Consider the following 23,268-nt stretch of genomic DNA (forward strand, 5'->3'; position numbering starts at 1 on the left):
ACATCTATCAGGCCATGAATTGCATTCATCAAAAGAAGTGGGAAATATATCTTATATAGAAACATCCAGTACAGAAATGAATGTAAAATACCTCAAAAAATGACATTAGCAACATCAATGTCAAGTAATGCAGTTAAAAAGTGTTTTATTAAAGATGTATTGAAATATTCCCAATGCAGTTCACATACTTGTCAGCAGATGGCAGCAGCACCGTGTCAGATCTCCCAAAGAGTTAACTAAATGGGATTATTTGCTTCATAAACTGAAAAGTGAATTTCTTTTCACTAATAAGAACATATGCGACAGACCGAGGTCTTGGTTTGGTTTCATTTAGTGGAGGAAGCATGGGAGCGACAAAAGCACCGATGGGAGATGAGCAGGCCTCACCGCAGCAGCACTCTGTCCAAAAGCTGTTTTTCTTTCTCCAGAGTGCTTCCACAGAAGCTGCCGCTACTTAAAAGTATCCACTTGAGAGAACCGAAGTCATTAGCTGATCCCCCATGCAGTCTTGAGCGGGGAATTGAACTGGATTACACTTGTTTGCGTATTGTCGTGTTGATTATTTCCGGTTTTAGTTGCAGTGATGCACACAATCACACTGAGGGCTGTCTCCCAATACTGTATAGAGAGCACAGTCATTAGATAATGTGTGTGACTGTGTTTGGTGCGTGTGCATCATTTAGAGCAAGCTATGGCCCTTAGGGCCATTTCCGGCCCATTACACCGTTTCAATTTTTTTTTTGTCATCAAAAACTGCATAACATCAAAGCTGTATAGTGGGATTTGTAATGCTATTTTTTTAAGGGAGAGAGACTACACTTTGTCATGTTCATGCTATACTGGCTCTTAGGTAATAATAGGGACTATGGCAGCTCTGCTACAGAAAGACAAAGCAATGAAGCAGAGTGGATGTTTACACAGCAGGCCGCAAGCACCGGTATTGTGACAGAAATGGGACATGGATGAGGGATTTCTATATATAAAGTTTTGCAGAAAGTGATATTTTATTGGCTATTGGGTAGATTTCTTTGCTGTGGTTTTGCTTTATAGCAAAACTTTTCAAGAAGGTCACCAGGGAAGTAAACGAGGGCATTCACATACTCATGATATTCAGTGTTTTATTCTAACATTTTAAGCATTCGATCATTGATTACTGTATACACTACCACTCAAAAGTTTGGGATCACTTGCAAATGTCTTTGTTTACCAAAGAAAAATAAATTTTCATGTATTGCACAAACATTTTTATCCATTTCACAAACAATTAAAATGAATCAGATGATTTTCAAAGAAGAATCTACATTTTTGCATAGAGGCCTACTATCAACAACTGTCAGTCCTCTGCATCAATCTCCTGGTATGGCTGCTAATCCAAGTTCATCATTTTATAAGGCTAATAGATGATTAGAAAAGCCATCTAAAAATCTAAAAACTAAAACTAAAATCTCTTACCATGCTGTTAACTACTCCCTTCAGTGAGCAGCACAAACTGGGTTTAACAAGGACACAAAAACGCTGCACAAATATCTGAGAGTGTGTAGTTTAAGGTCGTCACCTGGCAGCTGCACTAAATAGTAGCCGTCAAACACCAGTGTCAGTATCAACAGGATGCTGGACTTCATAGCAGGACTGCCAAGAAAAAGCCATATCTCAGACTGGCCCAAAATTTTTTTCCAAGTGATCCCAAACTTTTGAGTGGAAGTGTATATTTCAAGAAATTTCAAGAATTTTTTAAATATATTTTTTGGTAAATAATCATCATAAATTTTCTTTTCGGATATTATGACTTCATTCCTACAATATTATAACTTCCACAAATTGCAACTTTATCTTGTGTTTGTTTCTTAAAATATTATGATGTTAATAAAAAACTGTCTTTAATATTTCAACTCTATGTCACTAATTTTTTATCGTAAAATTATAACCTTTTCTTGATATTTTGAAATATTTTTAAAATTTTCCAACTAGTTCAACTTTCTTGTGGTTCTTCTCGTAATTATCAATTTATTCCCATAATATTTTTACTTTATTCTCCTAAAGATATGATTTCTTATGACAAAGTTATGACAGTGTCAGTATCAACAGTGAAGCGGCGACTTCAGGATGCTGGACTTCATAGCAGGACTGCCAAGAAAAAGCCAGATCTCAGACTGCCCCAAAAAAATTCCAAGTGATCCCAAACTTTTGAGCGGTAATGTACATTTTTTTAACCCAATGTGGCCCCGAAATTCTAAACAATTGCCCGCCCCTGAGGTAGAGGGTTTAAAGGCCAGCTTATGTCAACACGTTAGCCTTGTAGAATCAAGGAGAAAAGAGGTATAGCAAACAAGAATTCAAGCACTGGAAGCTTTGCAATTCATGAATATTAAACAAGGCCCTCCAAATCCAGGCTCTTTGGTGTCTGAATTCTTAACATTTGCTGTGATTTATGCACAGGTGCACCATTCTTTGATGTGTTGCACAGTGTAGAGCCTTTGCACCTGTTAAAGAGGAATGGGGGGAAAAAAAGGTGGATTTGCCAGTTGACATAACAGCAAGGAGAAAGGATGTGCTGGGGAAAATGTTCTGACACTATGAAGCTATATGCCTTGCGGACACATTTATTGCAATAGCGTTGCCATAGAGATGCTACCCGAAGATGATATATTCCCCATGGAGCGTCCTAATTTTTTTTTTTTCCACAAACTGTATTTATTTGCTTGTGAAAGTGACAATGTTGCCTGTGCTGGATTGCTGTCAATAAAGGAATACTTTAACTTTATGATGTTTAGCCAAATCTCCACCAAATTTGGTAGACATTTTTAGGGGACTGACCAGCAAGGTGGGTGTTCAATTTGACCACGATTGGATGAAAAACATAACTGCCATAACTACATTTTTTTTTTACTGAAATTCCATATTTTGGTTACTGCAATTCTACATCTTGTTACTGTATAGGTTATTGTTTTTGATGTACATATACCGTATTTTCCGGATTATAAGTCGCACTTTTTTTCATAGGTTGGCTGTTCCTGCGACTTATACTCCAGAGAACTTGCCTTCCAAGAGGACGTAATGTCTGTTTTAGTAGTTAAAAGTAGTAAAATAAATTAACCGCAAAAAATGCAACTTATACTCCAGTGCGACTTATCTGTTTTTTTCTACCTAATTATGCATTTTTGGCCTTGTGCGACTTTATAGTCCGGAGCGACTTATAGTCCAGAAAATACGATATAAGTCGCACTTTTATTTCATAGGTTGGCTGTTCCTGCTACTTATACTCCAGAGCGACTTATAAATGAAAAAAGTGTTTATGTTACATAAACACTGGACACCTTTTATGTTCATGTTTATTTTTTTGTGTAGCCGAATAAGCATTGTGTTAGCATATCTTACACCTATTCAGCCTGTTCTCTATTCTTTTATTGTTAGAACTTGCCTTCCAAGATGATGTAATGTCTGTTTTGGTCAAGTAGTTAAAATAAATTAACCGCAAAAAATGCAACTTATACTCCAGTGCGACTTATGTATGTTTTTTTTCTACCTAAGTATGTATTTTTAGCCTTGTGGCGTGACTTCTAGTCCAAAAAATACACTTATTTCGAACAGCACCTGCCACTTTTATATTTATATTGTTATTCCTTGTTTTATTTATATCCTTTTCCTTATTCTTATTTTTACTTTCTACAAAAGGAAGGATTTTATTAACAAACCTTAAGATCCGACAGTGCAAGATGTAAATTCTGGCAATTTTTTAACTGAACGCCTTTGCTGCTACAGTATGTTAGTTCAATGTGGAAAATTAAAGCAATGCAAAGCTGCATCATAAGATCATTTCCTATCAACCCGACAGGCTGCTTTGTGTTTTGCTCAAACGATGCATCATTGCAATAATGGTTGTGTTATTGTGTCCCCCATGTAAGCAAGTGGCATGCAGCATTAGCAGATATCAGCAAATGCTGAGCTGTTCTCTTCTTGTTGTGTGACTTAAAGTGCATTAAAAAAGTCTCACGGATTGAGCAGCTTGCCTCTGAAGTAGCAGAATAGCGTTGCATTTTTAAAAGGTCACAGAACCTCAGATTTACGCCAGGAGGACTTTTTGCCAGGAAAAGAAATAACTGTAGAAATGTGTCGTTGTACACCACACTAACCCTGTCAGTGTACACACCATTAGAAGCACTAATGGAACAATAGATGAAGGTGTATTACTCTAGTATCTCTTAGGGTAGTATATATTCCATAGCTGTCTATGGTATTACCTGCTTAAAGGCACTAATAGCTACTACTCATGTAATACTATTGGATAAATATTTGCATACCGCAGTGGTACAATTTGAAATATTCAAGCGATCAAAGGTGCTGTGTGTGTTTTTGGGATGAAGACTTATGAGGAAAAGTGTGATGATAACCACAGAACTGGAAATTGAATGTATTGACATATCAAGCACATTTTTAACATTTTAAAATATGTTTTTTTCCCATTATTATTAGATATTATTGTTTCTATATTGATATTTCTATTTCTTACCCCTTAATTTACATTGGTGCTAATGCAAATTAAGGATAAAAAATAGCCCCAAAAGTGGAACAATGTGCTTCTGGAAAAATATCACTCAAAAGAGGATCAACTTTGTGTGTGTTTTGCTTTTTCTTTGGATTTTTCATTTCTAAAAAAAAATAAAGGGTTACCATTTACGAAATTAATTCATTCATTTTCTACTGCTTATCCTCACAAGGGTCGTGGGGGGTGCTGGAGCCTATCCCAGCTGTCTTCCGGCGAGAGGCCTGGTACACCCTGGACTGGTGGCCAGCCAATCACAGGGCACATATAGACAAACAACCATTCACACTCACATTCATACCTATGGACAATTTGGAGTCGCCAATTAACCTAGCATGTTTTTTTGGAATGTGGGAGAGATGGCCGAGGGTGGAATTGAACTTGGGTTTCCTAGCTGTGAGGTATGCGCGCTAACCACTCGACCACCGTGCAGCCACATTTAAGAAATATGTAAGCTAAATAATCCTACCAATATATGCTAAGAGGCAAATTGGCCACATTTTTTTATTAGTTGTATATTTCATACAGAGCAGTGATTCAACCTCAAAATTAATATTTCAATTCAAATATGACAGGTGTGAGTTAAACTCCCATTTTTTGCATTGACCTGTGTGACAGTCATAATTAAGCTTTTTGAACTGTTAAAATTGGGGCAGTGAGGAATTTGACCTATGAACTCTGCCTTGCCACATTTTTTAACGTAAAGGTGCCAATGCAAATTATGATTGTCATTTTTAATGGTTTGGAAAATTACACACCTCCAGTCCCAGGGATGCAGTAGGGGACAGGAAGTAGGCGTGAAATTGCAAGAACATTCCCACTGTCCCATCTCCAAGTGCTGCAAATGTGTGTGTGTGTGTGTGTGTGTGAGAGAGAGAGAGAGAGAGAAAGAGAGAGAGAGAGAAGTGTGCAAAAAGGCTCCGCCTCATTCACAAAGCGACAGAGGAAGAAGGAGGGAGGGAAAAAAGTGATACACACCTCTCAATCCTAGAAGGAGGGAACCAAGAAGACCAGGATATTGTTTACCCGCCGTTTAAGTCAACAACAGGAGACATTCGAGGCTATACACTTCCCCTCCGTATAAAAAAAACAAACAAAAACACTCACCAGCAAAGGAGATTCAGGATTAAGTTTGTTTTTTTTTCATCCATGATCCAAATGGGAGCTAATTTGCAACGCGTGTAGCCTGCGATGCTGCTTCCGGGATCCGACGCTTCAACTGTCACTCAGCATCCAGTGGAGGTAAAACTGAACACTAATACCAAACATGCTAATAACAATATAACAATAATAATCTAATAACGCTTTAAATGACTTGACACGTGTTCCCCACGCCGCCCCAGCTACTCTTTATCGTGGACGGGACTCACTCCCGAACTAATCTCACCTAAAAGCATACGAGGAGTAAAAGTTTGGCTTTTTAAGCTAACTTCCTGCAGATGACCACTGTTAGCATGAAGCTAATCACTCAATTAGTGAGCAGTTGCGCGACTCCTTCTGTTATTATCTCTTCATGTGTTTATGTATTGTTAAATTTAGGAGGCTCCTGTTGAAGAAGTGGAGCAGGAGGAGGAGGGAGGCGCTATTGTTTGGAGTTGGGCACAAGGGGTGAGACGGTCGATCCAAAATGATACCATAGTAGTATCAGTAGCTGGTTGATACTAGCCTGATTATATTTATATTGTTCAGTTGTCATTCATTCATTCATTTTCTACCATTTACCTTCACAAGGGTCGTAGGGGTGTTGGAGCCTATCCCAGCTGTTTTCGGGCGAAAGGCGGGGTACAGCCAATCACAGGGCACATATAGACAAACAACCATTCACACTCACATTCATACCTATGGACAATTTGGAGTCGCTAATTAACCTAGCATGTTTTTGGAATGTGGGAGATAGCCGGAGTACCCGGAGAAAACATGAGAGAGAACATGCAAACTCCCGGGTCTCCTAGCTGTGAGGTCTGCGCGCTAACCACTCGACCGCCGTGCAACAAAGTCATCATGATCAATTTTTTTATTAAATTTCCAAACATACTGTTTACAAATAGATCAATAATTTATATTCCAGCTGTTTAAATGGCAAACTAGCAGCGCGACAGAGAACATGCAAACTCCACACAGAGAAACCAGAGGGTGGAATTGAACTCGGGTCTCCTAGCTGTGAGCCCAGCTATTTAACCACTCATTCAGTTCTCTTCTATGTTTATTTTCACAATGTCACAACCATTGTACGACACCTGTTTACCGATATTGATCGAGTTTGTCAATGGTAATCACCTACTATATATTTAGATTACATAAATGAGCAAAACATATACTTTACAGTCAAATTGCAGATACCGATACTGATATGATCCAATATCTCCTTTTCATGCCAATATCAGAATGAATAATTTTATTTTGTTGATGTTGTGTTTCATTTGAATTACAATAACAATCAACAAGTTCAAGACAAAAACATTAAATTTCAAGTTAAAAGTCTTTATCAACAATACTTCAATACCAAAATTTGCAGTATAGCCCAACAATGTTGTCTGGACGCTCACTTACTTACTGTATGCTTTAATGAAAAAGTAAGAACTGACAAGTAGTGGGCGATTGCTCATTGCCAATTATTATCTTATTATAATGATGCAAAATACTGCTGTTGATTCATATTAGGTTCCCTCAACCTTCTTCTTGCTTTGTAGTTGTTTTTGCCTGTGTCTGTGTACATCTTTCTCGCCACAATCGCTCCAAAAATTGTAATGCTATTTAGTGTGTAGCTTTGTTGTGACGATTCAAGGAGTGTCATCACAGCTTTGTAACCGAAACACACTTCTAATTCATTTAAAGACGTTTTCAACGCTTTAAACATTGAAAACAGGATTTCACTGTGAGCTTTGTCGTCTCAATAGCTGTACTGTTGTGACAGGCAAAACAGTTTTCCACCTCCGAGCCGCTATGTGCTATCTTAACATTTCAAAGGCTTCAAACATTTCTGTGTGTTGAATAGATTTCGCGCACTCTACAAATGTTCAGCGCCTGTTTCTCTTGTTGGTGGTGGCTGTGAAGTTCGGTAAGGCCGGCAGCAGCAGGCAGCAGCAGGTGTTTGATTCTCCTCAGTGATGAAAGACATCAAATGCTCTGATCTTCTGTCTGTGTGGGCGCCGGCAGTCCCTGTCTGTGGATATGATCCAAAATGTGCAGGGAAAAATATTCACCCTCGCCAAGCAAAGTCGGTTCAACAGCTGTAGCTCGCTCAACAAATCCAGCGCATAGTGAAAATGGATTGTAGGATTTTACATGATAGATACTTTATTAATCTCCAAGAGAAATTCACGGCGGGTATTGCACTGTATTTATTAGAAAACAGACTATTGTTTGTAGTTTCCTCTATGAAATGGAATGCACAAAAACATTAATTCATTCATTCGTTTTCTACCGCTAATCCTCACGAGGGTTGCCTATCCCAGCTGTCTTCGGACGAGAGGCGGGGTACACTCTAAACTGGTCGGCATCCAATCACAGGGCACATAAAGACAAACAACCATTCACACTCACATTCACACCTATGGACAATTTGGAGTCGCCAATTAACCTAGCATGTTTTTGGAATGTGGGAGGAAAACCGGAGTACCCGGATAAAACCCACGCATGCACGGGGAGAACATGCAAACTCCACACAGAGATGGCCGAGGGTGGGCTAGAACTCAGGTCTTCTAGCTGTGAGGTCTGCACGCTAACCACTCAACCGCCGTACAGCCCTGCACAAAAACATTTGAGCTTAATTCATGGACAGGATGTACACTTTGTTGGAGAAGTATTGTACTCGTAAATGCAACAACAGCCGCGAGGTCGAGTTTTGGCATTCCCACATTCGGGATTAATGTTAAAATTCCAGGCGTAGGAAATGGGAAAAATCCTATATAAACAAAAAACATGGATGACAACCTCGATAAGAGTGTCATTTAGCATTAGTAGTATTGTCCGTCCATCCATTCATGTTCTATGCCACTTATCGTCATTAGGGTTGTGGTGGTATGCTGGAGCCTATCCCAGCTGATTTCAGGGTACACCCTGCACTGGTCGCCAGCCAATCGCAGTGCACTGGAAAGATGAGAGTCTAATATGTCCTTTGGTAGGCGCCAGGTTTATATATAAAAATCAGTCAGTATGGTCAGAAATAGCCGGTACTGAAAAAAGGCTGGGATTGAACGAGTTAAACAGCAAAAAAAAAAAAAAAAAGAGGGCGGGCACACTACTCTGCATTATTAACTCACTCAGACTTTATAAAGCAGGGATGGGGTAGGATATTCACTCTTCCTGGTTCTTCTGACAGTTGAAGTTTTGCTCAAAGCAGTTAATAACCTCCCTACTGCTCCTCCTTAATGATGAGCCATTTCCTCGCCAAAGTGCTCCTAATGGCCTAACATTAGCATTAGCAGCCATGGAACTTGGAAAGGATGCTCCACCTGCAAGCAGCTCGGACATTTGCTGGAGGGAATGCAAGAGGCTTCCTGTGAGCGACGTTATGAAATTGTTATTGCTGTCGGCTAATAATAATGTCAACGTGCATGAGTGTGTCCTGCTGCAAGAGACTCAGGAGTGGAATATTTCTGAATGATCTTTTTTAGAAACATCTGTGCTATAAGATTTTTGGTGTTTTCAAAGACAATGATGATCAGTTAGGTAGGGTTTGGTTTAGGGTTAGGGTTAGGGCATCAATTTTTGACAAAAAAACGTAAGGGGTTAGTAAGTCGTTTTTTTCAGTTTTTCAGTTTTTTTCAGTTTTTTTCAACTTGCTTCAAATGCACTTTTCGGGTAAAAAAAAAAAAACAGGGGAAACCTCACACGCACTCAACAGGAGCCCCAGGAGCACCCAAAAATGGCATAAAATGCCAAAATTTTAGGGCGTCAATTTTTGACAAAAAACGTAAGGGGTTAGTATGTTGTTTTTTTCAGTTTTTTTCAACTTGCTTCAAATGCACTTTTCGGGTAAAAAAAAAAAAACAGGGGAAACCTCACACACACTCTCAACAGCGGCCCCAGGAGCACCCAAAAATGGTATAAAATGCCAACATTTTAGGGCGTGAATTTTTGACAAAAAACGTAAGGGGTTAGTATGTCGTTTTTTTTAAGTTTTTTTCAACTTGCTTCCAATGCACCTTTGCTCAAAAAAACAGGGGAAACCTCACACACACTCAACAGGGGCTCCAGGAGCACCCAAAAATGGCATAAAATGCCAAAATTTTAGGGCGTCAATTTTTGACAAAAAACATAAGGGGTTAGTATGTCGTTTTTTTCCGTTTTTTTCAACTTGCTTCAATTGCACTTTTCGGGTAAAAAAAAACAGGGGAAACCTCACACACACTCAACAGGGGCTCCAGTCGCACCCAAAAATGGCAAAATTTTAGGCCGTCAATTTTTGACAAAAACTTAAGGGTTAGGGTTAAACAACATTAAATAACATTAAACAACATTTAATTGAACAATTTGCACTACACCATACTGATATGTTTATCATATTTTGCCCCTGTCGTTTAGCTGACATGTACCTATGTTTGCATTGACCTGAACTCTGCCTGGCAACAATCTTTTTTGTTTTATTTATTTTGTATTTAATGCAGAGCAGTGATGTAAATGCAAAATGAATGTTCCTTTTTTCTGTCATCAGTGTTTGCATTGACTAATGAGGCAGTCATTATGGAACCCATTTTTTGTTTTTCTTTTGCTGTTCTTTGAAGAAAAAATCTATTTGCCCACCATCTTTAATCTTTCATGTCAAGGCGATTAAAGAAACAGTGCCAATCAAAACTGGCCATCCGTAAAGGCGGAATTTTTTATCATGCAGGTGTACCTAATGTTGTGACAAGTGCATATTGTGTCCAATCCCCCCCGCCTTGTTATGTGTTTTGTTCCTTTTCCTTCCTGCCCACTCTCTCCTGTCTGAGCCTCTTGAGAGAGAAGTGGCATGTGGAGGAGGAGAAAGGCTTGCATTGTGTCTGTTGCTGAGTCTCTATTTCGGTGCGGCTGACATGTACTTGTGTCAGGAGGATGCATCCTGCTGATGCTGGGGAAGCTGTAAACTGAAAGAGATGAAGCGAGGATGAATGACTCTGTTAGCCATTCTGCTGCATGAGCATCACTTCGTCCATGCTGACGGGGATAGAGTGTTTTTTGGCCACTTTAGAGTGGATGATACTCACATTTGGACACAATGAAGGAGATTTTAGTTCTCTTAGCAATCAAACTATTTCACTACATCTACTAATTCTTCAGAAAAAAGCTGCTTAGCCTTTTCGACCACTTAAGACTGATATTCTTTTCTTGATTGGCCCTCATGTTTGAGTAGGTTCTTGTAATACATATTAAATACATTCATTAATTCATTTTCTACTTCTACCGCTTATCCTCACGAGGGTCACGGGGGTGCTGGAGCCTATCCCAGCTGTCTTTGGACGAGAGGCGGGGTACATCCTGGACTGGTCGCCAGCCAATCACAGGGCACATATAGACAAACAACCATTCACACTCACATTCATACCTATGGACAATTTGGAGTCGCCAATTAACCTAGCATGTTTTTGTAATGTGTGAGGTACCCGGAGAAAACCCACGAATGCACAGGGAGAACATGCAAACTCCACACAGAGATGGCCGAGGTTGGGATTGACTACACACTCTCAGATATTTGTCTTCTTGCACAGTTGTGCAGCGTTTTTGTGTCCTTGTTAGACCCAGTTTGTGCTGCTCTCTGAAGCGAGTAGTTAACTGCATGGTAAGAGATTTTAGTTTTAGTTTTCAGATTTTTAGATGGGTTTTCTAATAATCTATTAGCCTTATAAAATGATGAGTTTGGATTAGTAACCATACCAGGAGATTGATGCAGATTGTTGATAGTAGGCCTCTATGCAAAAATGTACATCCTTTTTTGAAAATCATCTGATTCATTTTAATTGTTTGGGAAATGGATAAAAATGTTTGTGAAATGGAAAAAATTGTTTGTGAAATGCATGAAAATGTGTTTTTCTTTGATAAACAAAGACATTTGCAAGTGATCCCAAATTTTTGAGCGGTAGTGTACGTGAAGAACATAGCTGTACTCACATCTTGTATTAATAACATGAATATAGTGCACATTTTAGTACACTGACACAGAAAATGTACACGAGGCGAGGCAAAATTTTGGTGTACATTTTTGACATAAACTGAAAACACACTAACTGAAGTGTAAGTCTCAAGACCCCAAATATAAGACGACTCATATTTTTGTCGACTTATATTGGAGTGGGGAAGGTAGACAGACTGACAGGCGCTTCCATTTTTTATTCAAGGCGGAAATAAAATGTCCTCAGTATTCAGCTGTCATCAAAGCGTCTTTGCTTTTTAAATGCCAGGAGTTCATCCTTGCAGTCAACTACCTCCGCCGCTGTCTCTCTCTCTTTTTTTTTTTTTTTTCCATAGATCTAATACTGGCCTCTTTGCTCGGCATAAACACTGGCACACGGCCAAACAAGAAAAGCTGGCAGACGTCCATGCAAGTGTTTGACTCCTAAACTGCACTGTTACGACCGCTGTTGATTTAAATGATGTCGGGGAGTCAACATGCTACATGCTTCTCATCACTCATCATATCCAGAATGGAAAATAAAATAGTCAATTATCTCCTCATTGTTGACACAGATGATGTTATTCCATGATGTTTTATCGCCTCAGCTATCTGCGTTTATGAATATGGATATTAGCAAGGCGTCAGTCTTTTCATCCTCATTACCATCTCTCTGTATGCTTTTGGGCTCATCAGCGTGTTTACACAAAGACTTGTTTGATTTTAAGCTGTATGAAGATCTTTGATCCCTGATCCTGAACAAAAAGGATTTGTTGTGAGTTAATGTTCCGCCGATCCCGGGAGTCTGAGCCCTCCACACTCAGTCGGTCGTCTGAATGCTCGTCTGGGGAGTCCTTGAGGTTTAATAGAATGTACTTTAAAGGAATTATATTGTGCATACAAGCGCAGTCAGGGGTGGGATAACATGGCGGGCTCTTGTTAGAACACCACCGGTCTAAAATAAAGTGCGTTTGCTTTCCTGTGCACTGCAAGGTCCAAGTGATGATAAACATGAACTTGTGTTTTCTGCCCAAGGCGAACTATGTGAACTACTGAAACATTTCTAATAACTCCCAGAACACATTTATTTTCCTCCCTTGCTTACATTTCAACCCTGACCTTTCTTGTCCCCTTTCCACTGCAAAGACCTCCCACCTGCTTTTTCCTCTAAATTGCATTCAAGCCATCTCTGCCCTTCAATCTTTTTTTGGATATAGTTTCTGTATTCTTGCAGGGAGGTGGTTGAAAGGTGGCTGGCTGCATGTCTACGTATTTTTTCTTTGGTCTACTTTATTCAATCCAAACCATTCGATAGTTAAGATTGCCTAATAGATACACACAATGCGTGTTTAGGTATTAACCTTGTACCACACTGTGTCATTATTTACGTTAAGGACACTGCACTCCACAGTTCAGGCTTGGTAGAGGTTTGCACTTTTGCTTGGTAACATGATAGTTTTGTCAGAAATAATTCTTAAATACATCCTGTAGTATTGCATAGTACAATACGTCACAAAATCAGTCGCAGTATATCTTCTCAAGCAGCAAGGAATTTATGATTGTGATAATATCTTGATACGCCGATACTGTAATTGTCGATATATTCTTAATAATCGGTGATATAACCGTGTGTTTATAGGGGTGAAGCAACAACAAAAATAAATGTCAGAGTTTATATTTTTCACAGTACAAACGGCAATAGTACAAAAACAATTACACTGTTTCAGTGAAAAACATAACTGTACAATGCAACAGTTTGTTACCCACAATATTGTTATGATATTATAACAATATTATGATATTCAAGGCAGTGTACAAAGAACCCATACAAAATCTCAGCAAATATTTTTGCTGAAAACCGAATCATACACAAGCAAGGGCGTTCCAAAACCGAGGTTGAATTATAGATCAAATCTAAAACGTTGGTAGCCTGCGGGCTCCACCATTACGCTCATGTCTGCAGTATTATGGGTAATAACCACTGGCTCCTGATCATTTCTTGTGAATTGTCAAATTCATACGTCACAAGTAAGCCTCAAGTAAGAGGAAACATGAATTCCAACGTGTACTGTAATATGTAATATTCTGAAGCAAATAAGATGTTATTTAGGCACTTAAATTAAATGTTTCATATTTGTAGTCTCACCCGCTGTCCTGCAGAGTGGCTAGTGGTTAGCATGTTGACCTCACAATAAGGAGATTTGTTTTGTTTGTGGTTTGTGCATCTCTCTTCTTGGATTTTGAATGTTCTCTTCCCTTTTTGCTCTCTGGTTTCCGAGAAAATAGATGGAACTAGAAAATAGATGGCGAAATTAGCACAGCACATTTAAATTGTGCTGCTATGCTGCGATAGTGAAACTAAAACAGACTTACAAATTAATGTATGAGTGTTAATTAAAGTTTCCCTATTATGTTTTACCCACCACTAGTGAACCTATACTCATTCAACACCATTCCCCTACGCTTTAATCGTGATCTCACGTCGGGGCTTCTAAGTGCTTTTATAATTGTTGCATATGCATCAGGTGCTCGGTTGCTAATTAGGTAAGGACAGATCATTCATTTGAACAATTTAAACTGCCACTTGTGACCTCCTGACACTCGAAAAATGAGGCAGAGTAATCAGCCCGGAGTTGTGCAGAGGGTATTCCTGGAAAATGCCTGATTAATATGCATCATTTGGAGATTGCGATTCCTTCATTCACGTAAATGTGACTTTATTCAAATATACGTTGCAGCAGAAGCCAATTGTTGTGATATGGGTTTTCATGTTTTGTGTAGTTGCATGAAGCTTCCCATTAGTCATGCTCAGTGCTCCTTAGTGTGTTGTACTCTTTAGCTTAATCAGCTTGCTCTCAGTTGAAGGACTTGGCCCAGCTGTTCCATTTTCAAGTGTTTTTTTTTTTTGTATTGCTATGTTGGAATCAGAGGATTTAGAATTGGAGCAAGTGTGGTAACATTTGACTGTTCCTTCCACCTTTCCCAGTTTTTTTTTGTTAGTGTGTGTCGAATTCACCTTTTGCTTGATTTAAACGGCATGTTCCATTTGGCGATGGGTCATTGCAACCTACGAATCACATTGGAATCTTATCAACCAATTGGAAGTTGCAGGAGGTCAACTCCACTAAACGCTAAACTCATCACACAGCGGCTTAACATCGAAAAGGTATAAACATGTACCGATAGGAGTTCAAAAATGAAAGCAAAAACATTTTAGTTTTTTTTTGTTTGTAGCCTTAACATATGTATTCATTAAATTTTGTATATTATTATTTGTGTTTATTACAAGTAACATTGATTTTTATTGTTTTTTTATTTTGTTTCCATTTCATATTTTGATATAAAATACTGCATTGTAGTATTAAGAATGTATTATCAAACATTTTATTATCTTTCTACGATGCAGTAAGTAATTGTATTTTTGGTGAAACGTCCTTACATTGAAATTGACAGAGACTGGTATGAAATAACCCCCCACTGTCGCTAAAGGACGACAGGAATAATGCTGGGAAAAACTGGGTTGCCTTGGCATAGAACTTCATATGCATTCCATATGTTTACTGGGTCATCAAGTATTGCCAAATCACGCAAATGCACCAGTTTGTCGAAGCCGAACGGCACTCAGAAAGCATAAACATCACTGCAGCGACAAGGTTAAATATTTCAGCAAAATATCGAGACATGTTTACGGTGCTTTTTATTTCATCAAATAAATACTGTTGTGTTTGCAAGGCTTTGTTATTAAATGGCGCTGGGCAGAAAACAAATTGCCAATTTACTCCAGTTGAGATTTTATAGCTGGACATTGTTTCCGAGTTCATTATGAGAAAGGAGCTGCAGAGAGAAGGAGGCCTCAATAAGCCTCAGTGAGTTTGGCTGCTGTGTGCAATAATGTCACCATTATGTATTGTGTCTGTGTTTTGTTATTTGTCCAAAATGTGCATTAGCACAAGTTAGCTGTGTGTTCAGTTAAGAGGCGAGGATTAGGTTTGAGATGAAGGGAAGTTTGTTGAAAATGTCATCAGTCTTACATAAAGTGAAGTTGTATTCTCAGCAATGCAAGTATATATTGATTTCGCTACTTGGCAGCAACCAACAGAAGGCGCACTTAACTCAAGCCCGACTAATATACTTCCTAAAGAAATAGTTTGTTGTGAGACTAAGAAAGATGGCGACGATTGCACAGATGTCACCAGGATGAAGCTCTTGAAAAAGCAAAGCTGGGACTAAAGGGGGAGGAAAGTATAAATGAGCAGTTTGAGTGACGGCTTTACGGGCCCCTCGGAGCCCCACGGCGCTTTGGTTTAATGAAGGGAGAGAAAACTAAAAGCAGCCTCGCCTCACTGCCTCCCCTTTTTTCTGCTACATTGCACTTTTTGGAACATAAATCATCACCTCGTAAGACGTCGCTTTGTGATGCTGCTGCACAGTTCCTTGCTTTGCAACGGGGTGACGACGTGGACATTTTCTCATGTTTTTAAACCTGATTTAACAGTAGAACATGAAGTTGTTGACTTACTTGTTGCCTGGGCTCTATGTAATTGTGGGCTGATTTTAACAGATTGTGCCAAATCTAAAAAAAAAAATGTATTTGTGGCGGTAGCATTCATGGCAGACCGCCACCAATAAATTAATGTCTGGGAAATACTTGACTCATGGGCGAAACAGTGCCCCATCATCACCCTACCTTGTTGCTTCAACGCTAAACAACGCTAATGTCCAATTGCGGTCAAAGATGTCATTATAGCATCACCGAGAACCACAGCGCAATCTTCAGGAAATGAGTCGTGGAGGAAAATGAACGACACGCTAACTCATCATACACCCTTTTTTTTTTAATGTCTTTAGTCTGCTGATGCAACCACTTCCTATCTGCTGACTAACTGACCCACATTATCCCTTTGTGTGTGTGCATTCATGTGCCTTACTCTCCATCGCTATTTGCCTCTCCCTAAAAACATGGCCGCCCTCCATCACCATCCCAGGCTTCAGCGGGAACCAATTAGAAGATTGCTCTTCACAGGAGCATCACTCATCGAACGTAAATGCCTTTGTTTACTCACTTGCATAGACACACTATTTAACACAGGAACATCTTCATTTAGCAGTGCGGAATACATATTAATGTTAATTTTGGTATGTTTTAATGTGATTTGGTAGTAAAAGCAATGTTTTATTGCCTCTGTTGGTTGCTTGGATTGAATCTAGTTTGTTGTTTACACATTCCAGGCACACTGAGGCTTGGACAGCTTTGGACGTGAAGGTGGAGAAGTGCGGGAAGCCTTGAAAGCATGGCGCTGACGGACAAACACAAAGTAAAACGCCAGCGATTGGACAGAATCTGTGAGGGTGAGACAGGTTTTATGTAATTTTTGGTTCTGGCTTTTGCAAACGGAAGCAACTGAAGAAAGTTAATTTGTATTTCTAAATTATTCACTTTGCGATGTACAATGACCATGCGACATGGTCAGTTTCAATTATTCAATCATGATTCAATCATTATGTCAGCCTCCCAACCCCCACCTGCAACTCACAGCCACCACAGATAGATTGCAGGCCTGTGTGAACACTGTCTACATTTAATACAGTGCTTATTACAGCTATATTCCAAAATTCATTCATTCATTTTCTACCGCTTTTCCTCACGAGGGTCGCGGGAGTTGCTGGAGCCTATCCCAGCTGTCTTCGGGCTGACTGGTCGCCAGCCAATCACAGGGCACATATAGACAAACAACCATTCACACTCGCATTCATACCTATGGACAATTTGGAGTCGCCGATTAACCTAGCATGTTTTTGGAATGTGGGAGGAAACCGGAGTAAACCCGGAAAAAAACCCACGCATTCACGGGGAGAACATGCAAACTCCACACAGAGATGGCCGAGGGTGGAATCGAACCGTGGTCTTCCCGCTGTGAGGCCATTATTCCAAAATTGATTACATAATTTTTTAATTCTCAAAATTATTTGCAAAATACGCCATAATGAGTGACATTATTTTCGAATGTGTTTATTAAAAATAAGAAATTCTCTAATCAATTATTTGTTTTCAAACTAACACCTTTATGCCAATGTCAATCACACCTTTGCATTAGATATTTTTGCCCGTATTTTTAAAGCATCTCTTCAGGGAAAGGAAGCACAAGCTGCAACATTCCTCCTTGAATGCAGACTGCCATAGTTTAGTGTGGATTTCAGCTTCCAGTGAGTCATACAAGTGTTCCGTCTGCTGTCCCTTTGAGAACATGCCAGAAGGACTAGGACAGCAATAAGAGAAATATGGCAAACACCTGTCACTTCTTCTTCCTTCCCCCTGGTTCCTCCACCCTCCTTATGTCCGCTCCATATGCGTTCCCAGTATGCATTGGCAAAGGTGGCAGCAGCGCCAGTGCCCCGCCATTGTCGTTTATCCAGAGCTAAGATGTGTGCAGGGGGCGGGAGGGGGGACCGTGATGTGAACTTGTTCGACGGGGCGTGTTGATATTTACAAAACTGTGCTTGGTCACATGTGCCACAAGGGGGCATCTGGGTATTTGTCATGGTGGCGCGCAGTGACAGTCGGGCCTCTTAATGCATTGTAATCCATCATGTGGCATAAGGTTCATCACGATGATGTAGCAATGTATTGTAAAAATCATATAAGTATTATTTTTTTAAAAATTGTGTATGATTATCATGACCCGTTTTTATAGCTCTTTCAGTCCCCTAAGAGATGCTTTTAAAGATCAGTAGACTTGCATACAAGGCACCCGTGCACCTAATGTGTGTTAAGTGTGCATTACAATCCAAACTGACAGCATTATTCTCTGTAATCCCATTTCCATTTGGTGCCTCCTGCCCCTCGCCGCCGCAATAAGTCAAATGTAGTGTTTAACATTCGGATCATGTATTTGTTTCGTGACAGCATAGGAGACACTTGTATTTATTTCTCCTGCAGCGCTGTATTTTCACTTTGAGTCATTGTTTATTCATATATGCATGGCAGACCAAGGCCGAGGCTTTAGTTGCATGAACAAAAAGGAGATATTAACTAAGGGAGCTTCTGCAGCCCGGGCGGGGAAAGAAATGCGATATGCTTAAACTGTATGTGTGTGCTCCAAATATGACTGTCTTTTTTTGTACATCTAAGCATGAATACATTTTGCACAATTAAAGTTAGAAACGCGGTGGTGCACATAGTTATGTACCTCTGGCATCCAGCTTTGTTCACAAACTATTCACAAATGAAACAGAACGGGACATAAACCTCATGCTGTGATTAAATTGGCATGTTTAAAATCTAGCATGCCTTTATTGTGTTGCATATTTTTGCATTCAAGCCAAAGGTTAGAAGTGCTTTGGATTAACAGCCATCACACAGAGAAGCACCCTGCCCCCAACACTCCTCCTGGTATTTTATTTTGTTCTGCAGATTACAGATCTACTCTAGGTGAACATGATCAGATGTCCACAACATAGAATATACAGCATAAACATATAAATACAACTTAAAGTTCAACAATAGAAAATAATTTATGATGATGGTTCAAGAAGCCGTCTTGTCAGTTAAAGCGCTGAACTTGTTTTTTATGCAACGGGCGCCTTAAATGAGTCATAGCGGGGCAGTGCAAAGTGCTACACAGCCATTGGGGATGTTTCAGGACCAGTAGGGCAGCAGTTGCGTGGAGGCTCTGCAACTAGCATGAGGCCCGGAGGATTAGTACCCAATCAGAGTGGATTTGACATTTACTGACAGCACATGGGACTTAGCAGAGAGAAGCGTATTTCACTCCATAACGCCGCAAGCGCCCTCCCTCCATCCATCCCTCCATCCCTCCCTCCCTCCGGGGGGAATCAGGCAAACTGAAGGCGGAAACCTGTTTGGCGACACATCATCAGCTTCTGGTAGGTGACACTTCAGGCGTGGATGCGGACTGTCGATGATTGGCTCCATCAGTTGCCACTGCCGTCGCCGCGTATGCTCATATCTGGTTCACGTGACGTCACAAGTGGAATTAAACAGGCTTTATTTGGTTGTAATCCCTCGTAGCAATCGGCAGAGCGAGTAAAATGTACCAAAGAAGGGAGAGCTAAATCCTATTGGATTAGTACAAGCCCATCCCTACATCTAACCCAACTGTGCCCCTCCTTTCTTCTTTTTTTTTTTTATTATAATCGACATTTGGTGGCTCAATCATGCACCCTGTCACAGTGTAAACTTGCGTAGGTTGTGTACCTTGTTTATGTGGCTGGTTTCTGTGTTTATGTGCGGTGTTCTCTTTCTGAGCCAGCAAAACCGGAGATTAATTATTCAAGGACATATCAGCTGGAGGGGGAGCCACCTGATAGCACGGACATACAATATTACAACCAGATATCAGGTGAAACAGTCGACCCCTGCTTTGTCTTCTTTTCTGCTTGTTCCTTAACTACCTCTCTCTGTTGCATTTTTGGGGCTATTGAACACAAAGGACTTGAACAAGAAGTGGAATAATTTGCTCATTTTGTGTGGTATTTCCTCGTTTTTCTCTGCTTTTTTTTTCTCCAATGCTTGTCACCAACAAACAGTTAAATCTCGGTCGCTCCCACAGTTGGGACACTTTAGGTGGGAATGAGGGTCAGTGGGACAGGACTGAGAGTGTCTACGAGCAGCAGGCAAGAGTAGCCGGACGGAGGAGCTCTCTGTCATACGGAGAGGGGGGAGGGGGGTGGTACGAGCCTCCAGCAGGGGTGCGTCCTCCTGACCTGAATTTGAAACGGGACCCATATTCCTACCAAGACTACGGACAAGTTTACGCAGGGGGTCCGAGGAAGGGTTCCGTGCCAGATCTGAACCACTACGAACGAGCGGCCATGACTCACAGAGGATCCATTCCACATCAGGATTACTACCCCCATGATCCGGCCATGACTCCTCGAGGACCCGAGGGCTTTTACCGTCCAGAGCACCAGGCTCTACCGCCTCACCCTCATCCCCTCAGTCGGTCAGGCTCTCATTTTGGGCTAACTCCTGGGGCTCGTCCTGCTTGGGATCAAGCTCAGGGCGGTAGAGGACCTCAAGTCCCCCAGTCGCCTTTACCTCCTCCTCCGTCTACTCCGACTGCTCACGAGCTGAATCGGGCCTACAGAGAATCCGGTGCTTCCAAAATGATGCCCGACAGTCAACAGTGCATACCTTCTCGGGACCCAACTCCCGCCCACTATAGCATGGAGCACGCATCTCCCCGATATGCAAGCGAGCCCCCGCCCTTGACTGGTCAGTCGGTCTATACAGATGTCAACGGACGACCACTGGATCAGCAGCAGCAGGCTGCTACCTGCCTAGTGGTGGATCCCTCCAGTCAAGGTATGTTAATGAGGCAGGAGATGGCCTCCCCTTTTACTGTTCAGCAACAGCAGCAACTCCAGCAGCAGCAGCTGCAACAGCAACAACTGCAGCAGCAGCAACAAATGCAACAACAGCAACAGCAGCAACAAATACAGCAGCAGCAATTTCAGCAACAGCAACTTCAGCAGCAACAAATGCAACAGCAGCAGCTTCAGCAGGAGCAGCTTCAGCAGCAACACCTGCAGCAGCAGTGCTTGCCTCCTCCGAACGCCATCCCGGTCTCCGATCCTAAACTTCCTGTGCCCTCTCCTCTTCCTCCATCACCTGCCCCAGTGCAGACCGCTGCCATTGCGCCGATCGCACCAGCTCCCGTGCAAGCAACACCAACTCCGGTCCCTCCAGTCGCTCAACCACCTGCTCCCCTTCCTGCTCCTCCAGCGACCGCCCCACAAACACCCTTGCCCGTGGATCCTAAGAAGACAGTGGACCCCGAGTTCCTTGCTCTGCTGCGAAATGAAGGCATCTCTGAGAGCACTATCTCCTCGCTCATCCAGCAAGGATTTGACTCCACTAGCATGTTAGCTGTCATGGAGGAGAATGACATCCGTACAGTGGCGGCCAACCTTGGGCAGGCGCGTGTGCTGTCTCGCCTCGTCCACAACTGTAAGCGGCCGGCTGAAGCTCCCTCAGTGCTCTCTCAGCCTCAGACCCCCGTGCGAGGGCGTTCTAATAGTTTCAGCCATCGCTCAGACGTCTATCAGCACCACCACCCACAACATCCTTCACAGACTTTGAATGTTGACCCTCAACTGATGCCACCACAGACGCCGGGCGCCATGCACACCATCTCACCAAGGATGGGGGAGGTCATAGGCAGGAGGCCAAGCAGCGCACCCTCTCAGCAACTCATGGAAGCCTCTGGAGCTTTCCCGGGCCAACCACCTCGCTCCCCGGGCCCGTATGTGGGAGCCATGATGCCCGTTCAATCAAGACCAATGTCCGCATATTCCTCTGGGGTGACCATGCCAGGGTTGCCTATGCATGGTATGCAGATCCTGCCGCAGCAGATGACTGGATCCATGCCTGCAATACCAGGTTCCATACACTCCATGCCGGGGATGCCGCAGCAGATGCCCGTCTCCATGCCAGCGTTACCTCAACCTCCACAGCAGGTACCCAAAGCGTACTCTACCAATTACACAGTACCCATGGAGCTGATGAAGAGGGACCGGAGCATGCTGCCATTGTCACCCATGCACAGCCCTCACCCAAGTCCACAAATGAGCCGAAAGATTGGTGGGTCTGCGCCAGACAATGCTCTTGTCCCCGTGGGAGGCACCGCTCAAGGGAAAGGTGCTCTGGTTGCTAATCAGAAGCTCAGTCGCCGCACCGGTCCACCAGTCATCGTGTCCACTATGGCATCTCCTGACACAAGTAAATCTTGCTTCCGTTTTACTCTTTTACAACTTGACCATGAGCTATGCATCTTAATGCAGTTCTTAGTTGGTTTATCCTTTTTACCCTTTTTTGCTTTAACCTCTCCTGATTTGTGCCCATTTGCATCTGTTGTCGTCTGCAAGTTACAGTTTTCTTCCAGAGATGTACTTCTCAATTTGCTCTAACTCAGTGCTTCCCAAATAGTAGCCGAGTAACCCTGGGGGGTGCGACGGACTATGAGGGGGGGGCCGAGTCAGGGAGTACCTTGAATGTTACTGAAGACCTGCCAACATGTACTAATTTATTGTAGTCGTAATGCAATTTGACTCTTGAATACGCTTGCATGCTTCACAGCTCTCCATTTTGTTGTTGTTGTTTCAGTTTCAAGTTAAGTCTGTACAGTACAGATAAATAAATAGATATCGGTTTCTCAATAGTATTTCAAATTGGGGGTGTGTGAAAACATGTCTCTACCCCGGGGCAGCATGACAGAAAATAATTGAGAACCACTTCTCTAACCAAACCAAATAGAGCAAGACTGGACGTTTTTTTTTTTTTTATAACCGCATACTATACAATCTGCTTTAGCTTTGCAGCTGATGTAGTATTGCTGTTAAATGCAGCTCTCTCTTTCCCCTCAAGCTAATGTTGTTGTAAACATGCATGTCTTATTTCATTATGGTAATGAGGGTGCAGCAGAGTAGCCTGGAAAAGCCACTAGGGCTGCACAATCTACGTAGAGTTGCCTGACAAGGTACATGCCGCTTGTACTTGGCGGATCTCACCTAACACCACAAGCTAGTGAGTCCTACTCGTTTAGTTCCTGCAGAGATAGCAATTTTTTCTGTATTTGGATGGCAATATCAAGAAATTCACTGAATCGATTAAATGAAA

The 23,268-nt window shown here is 41.6% G+C and overlaps 1 protein-coding gene across 6 annotated transcripts in view; it reads left to right on the forward strand.

The window, feature by feature from the left end:
• Positions 1-5,503: 5,503 nt before the first annotated feature.
• Positions 5,504-23,268, forward strand: part of ctbp2a (C-terminal binding protein 2a) — a 40,929-nt gene continuing 23,164 nt past the window's right edge. For 2 of the 6 annotated variants that reach the window (XM_058058348.2, XM_058058352.2), the window contains exons 1-2: positions 5,504-5,782; positions 16,860-16,979. In XM_058058348.2, the coding sequence (XP_057914331.2) occupies positions 16,922-16,979 (58 nt within the window). In that variant the 5' untranslated portion in view covers positions 5,504-5,782; positions 16,860-16,921. The other 4 variants (XM_058058346.2, XM_058058347.2, XM_058058349.2 and 1 more) reach the window with 3 other exon arrangements.

The sequence above is a fragment of the Doryrhamphus excisus genome, linkage group LG20 (assembly GCF_037039965.1).
Source record: "Doryrhamphus excisus strain RoL-2023G ecotype Guam linkage group LG20, RoL_Dexc_Guam_v1.1, whole genome shotgun sequence".
NCBI lineage: Eukaryota > Metazoa > Chordata > Actinopteri > Syngnathiformes > Syngnathidae > Doryrhamphus > Doryrhamphus excisus.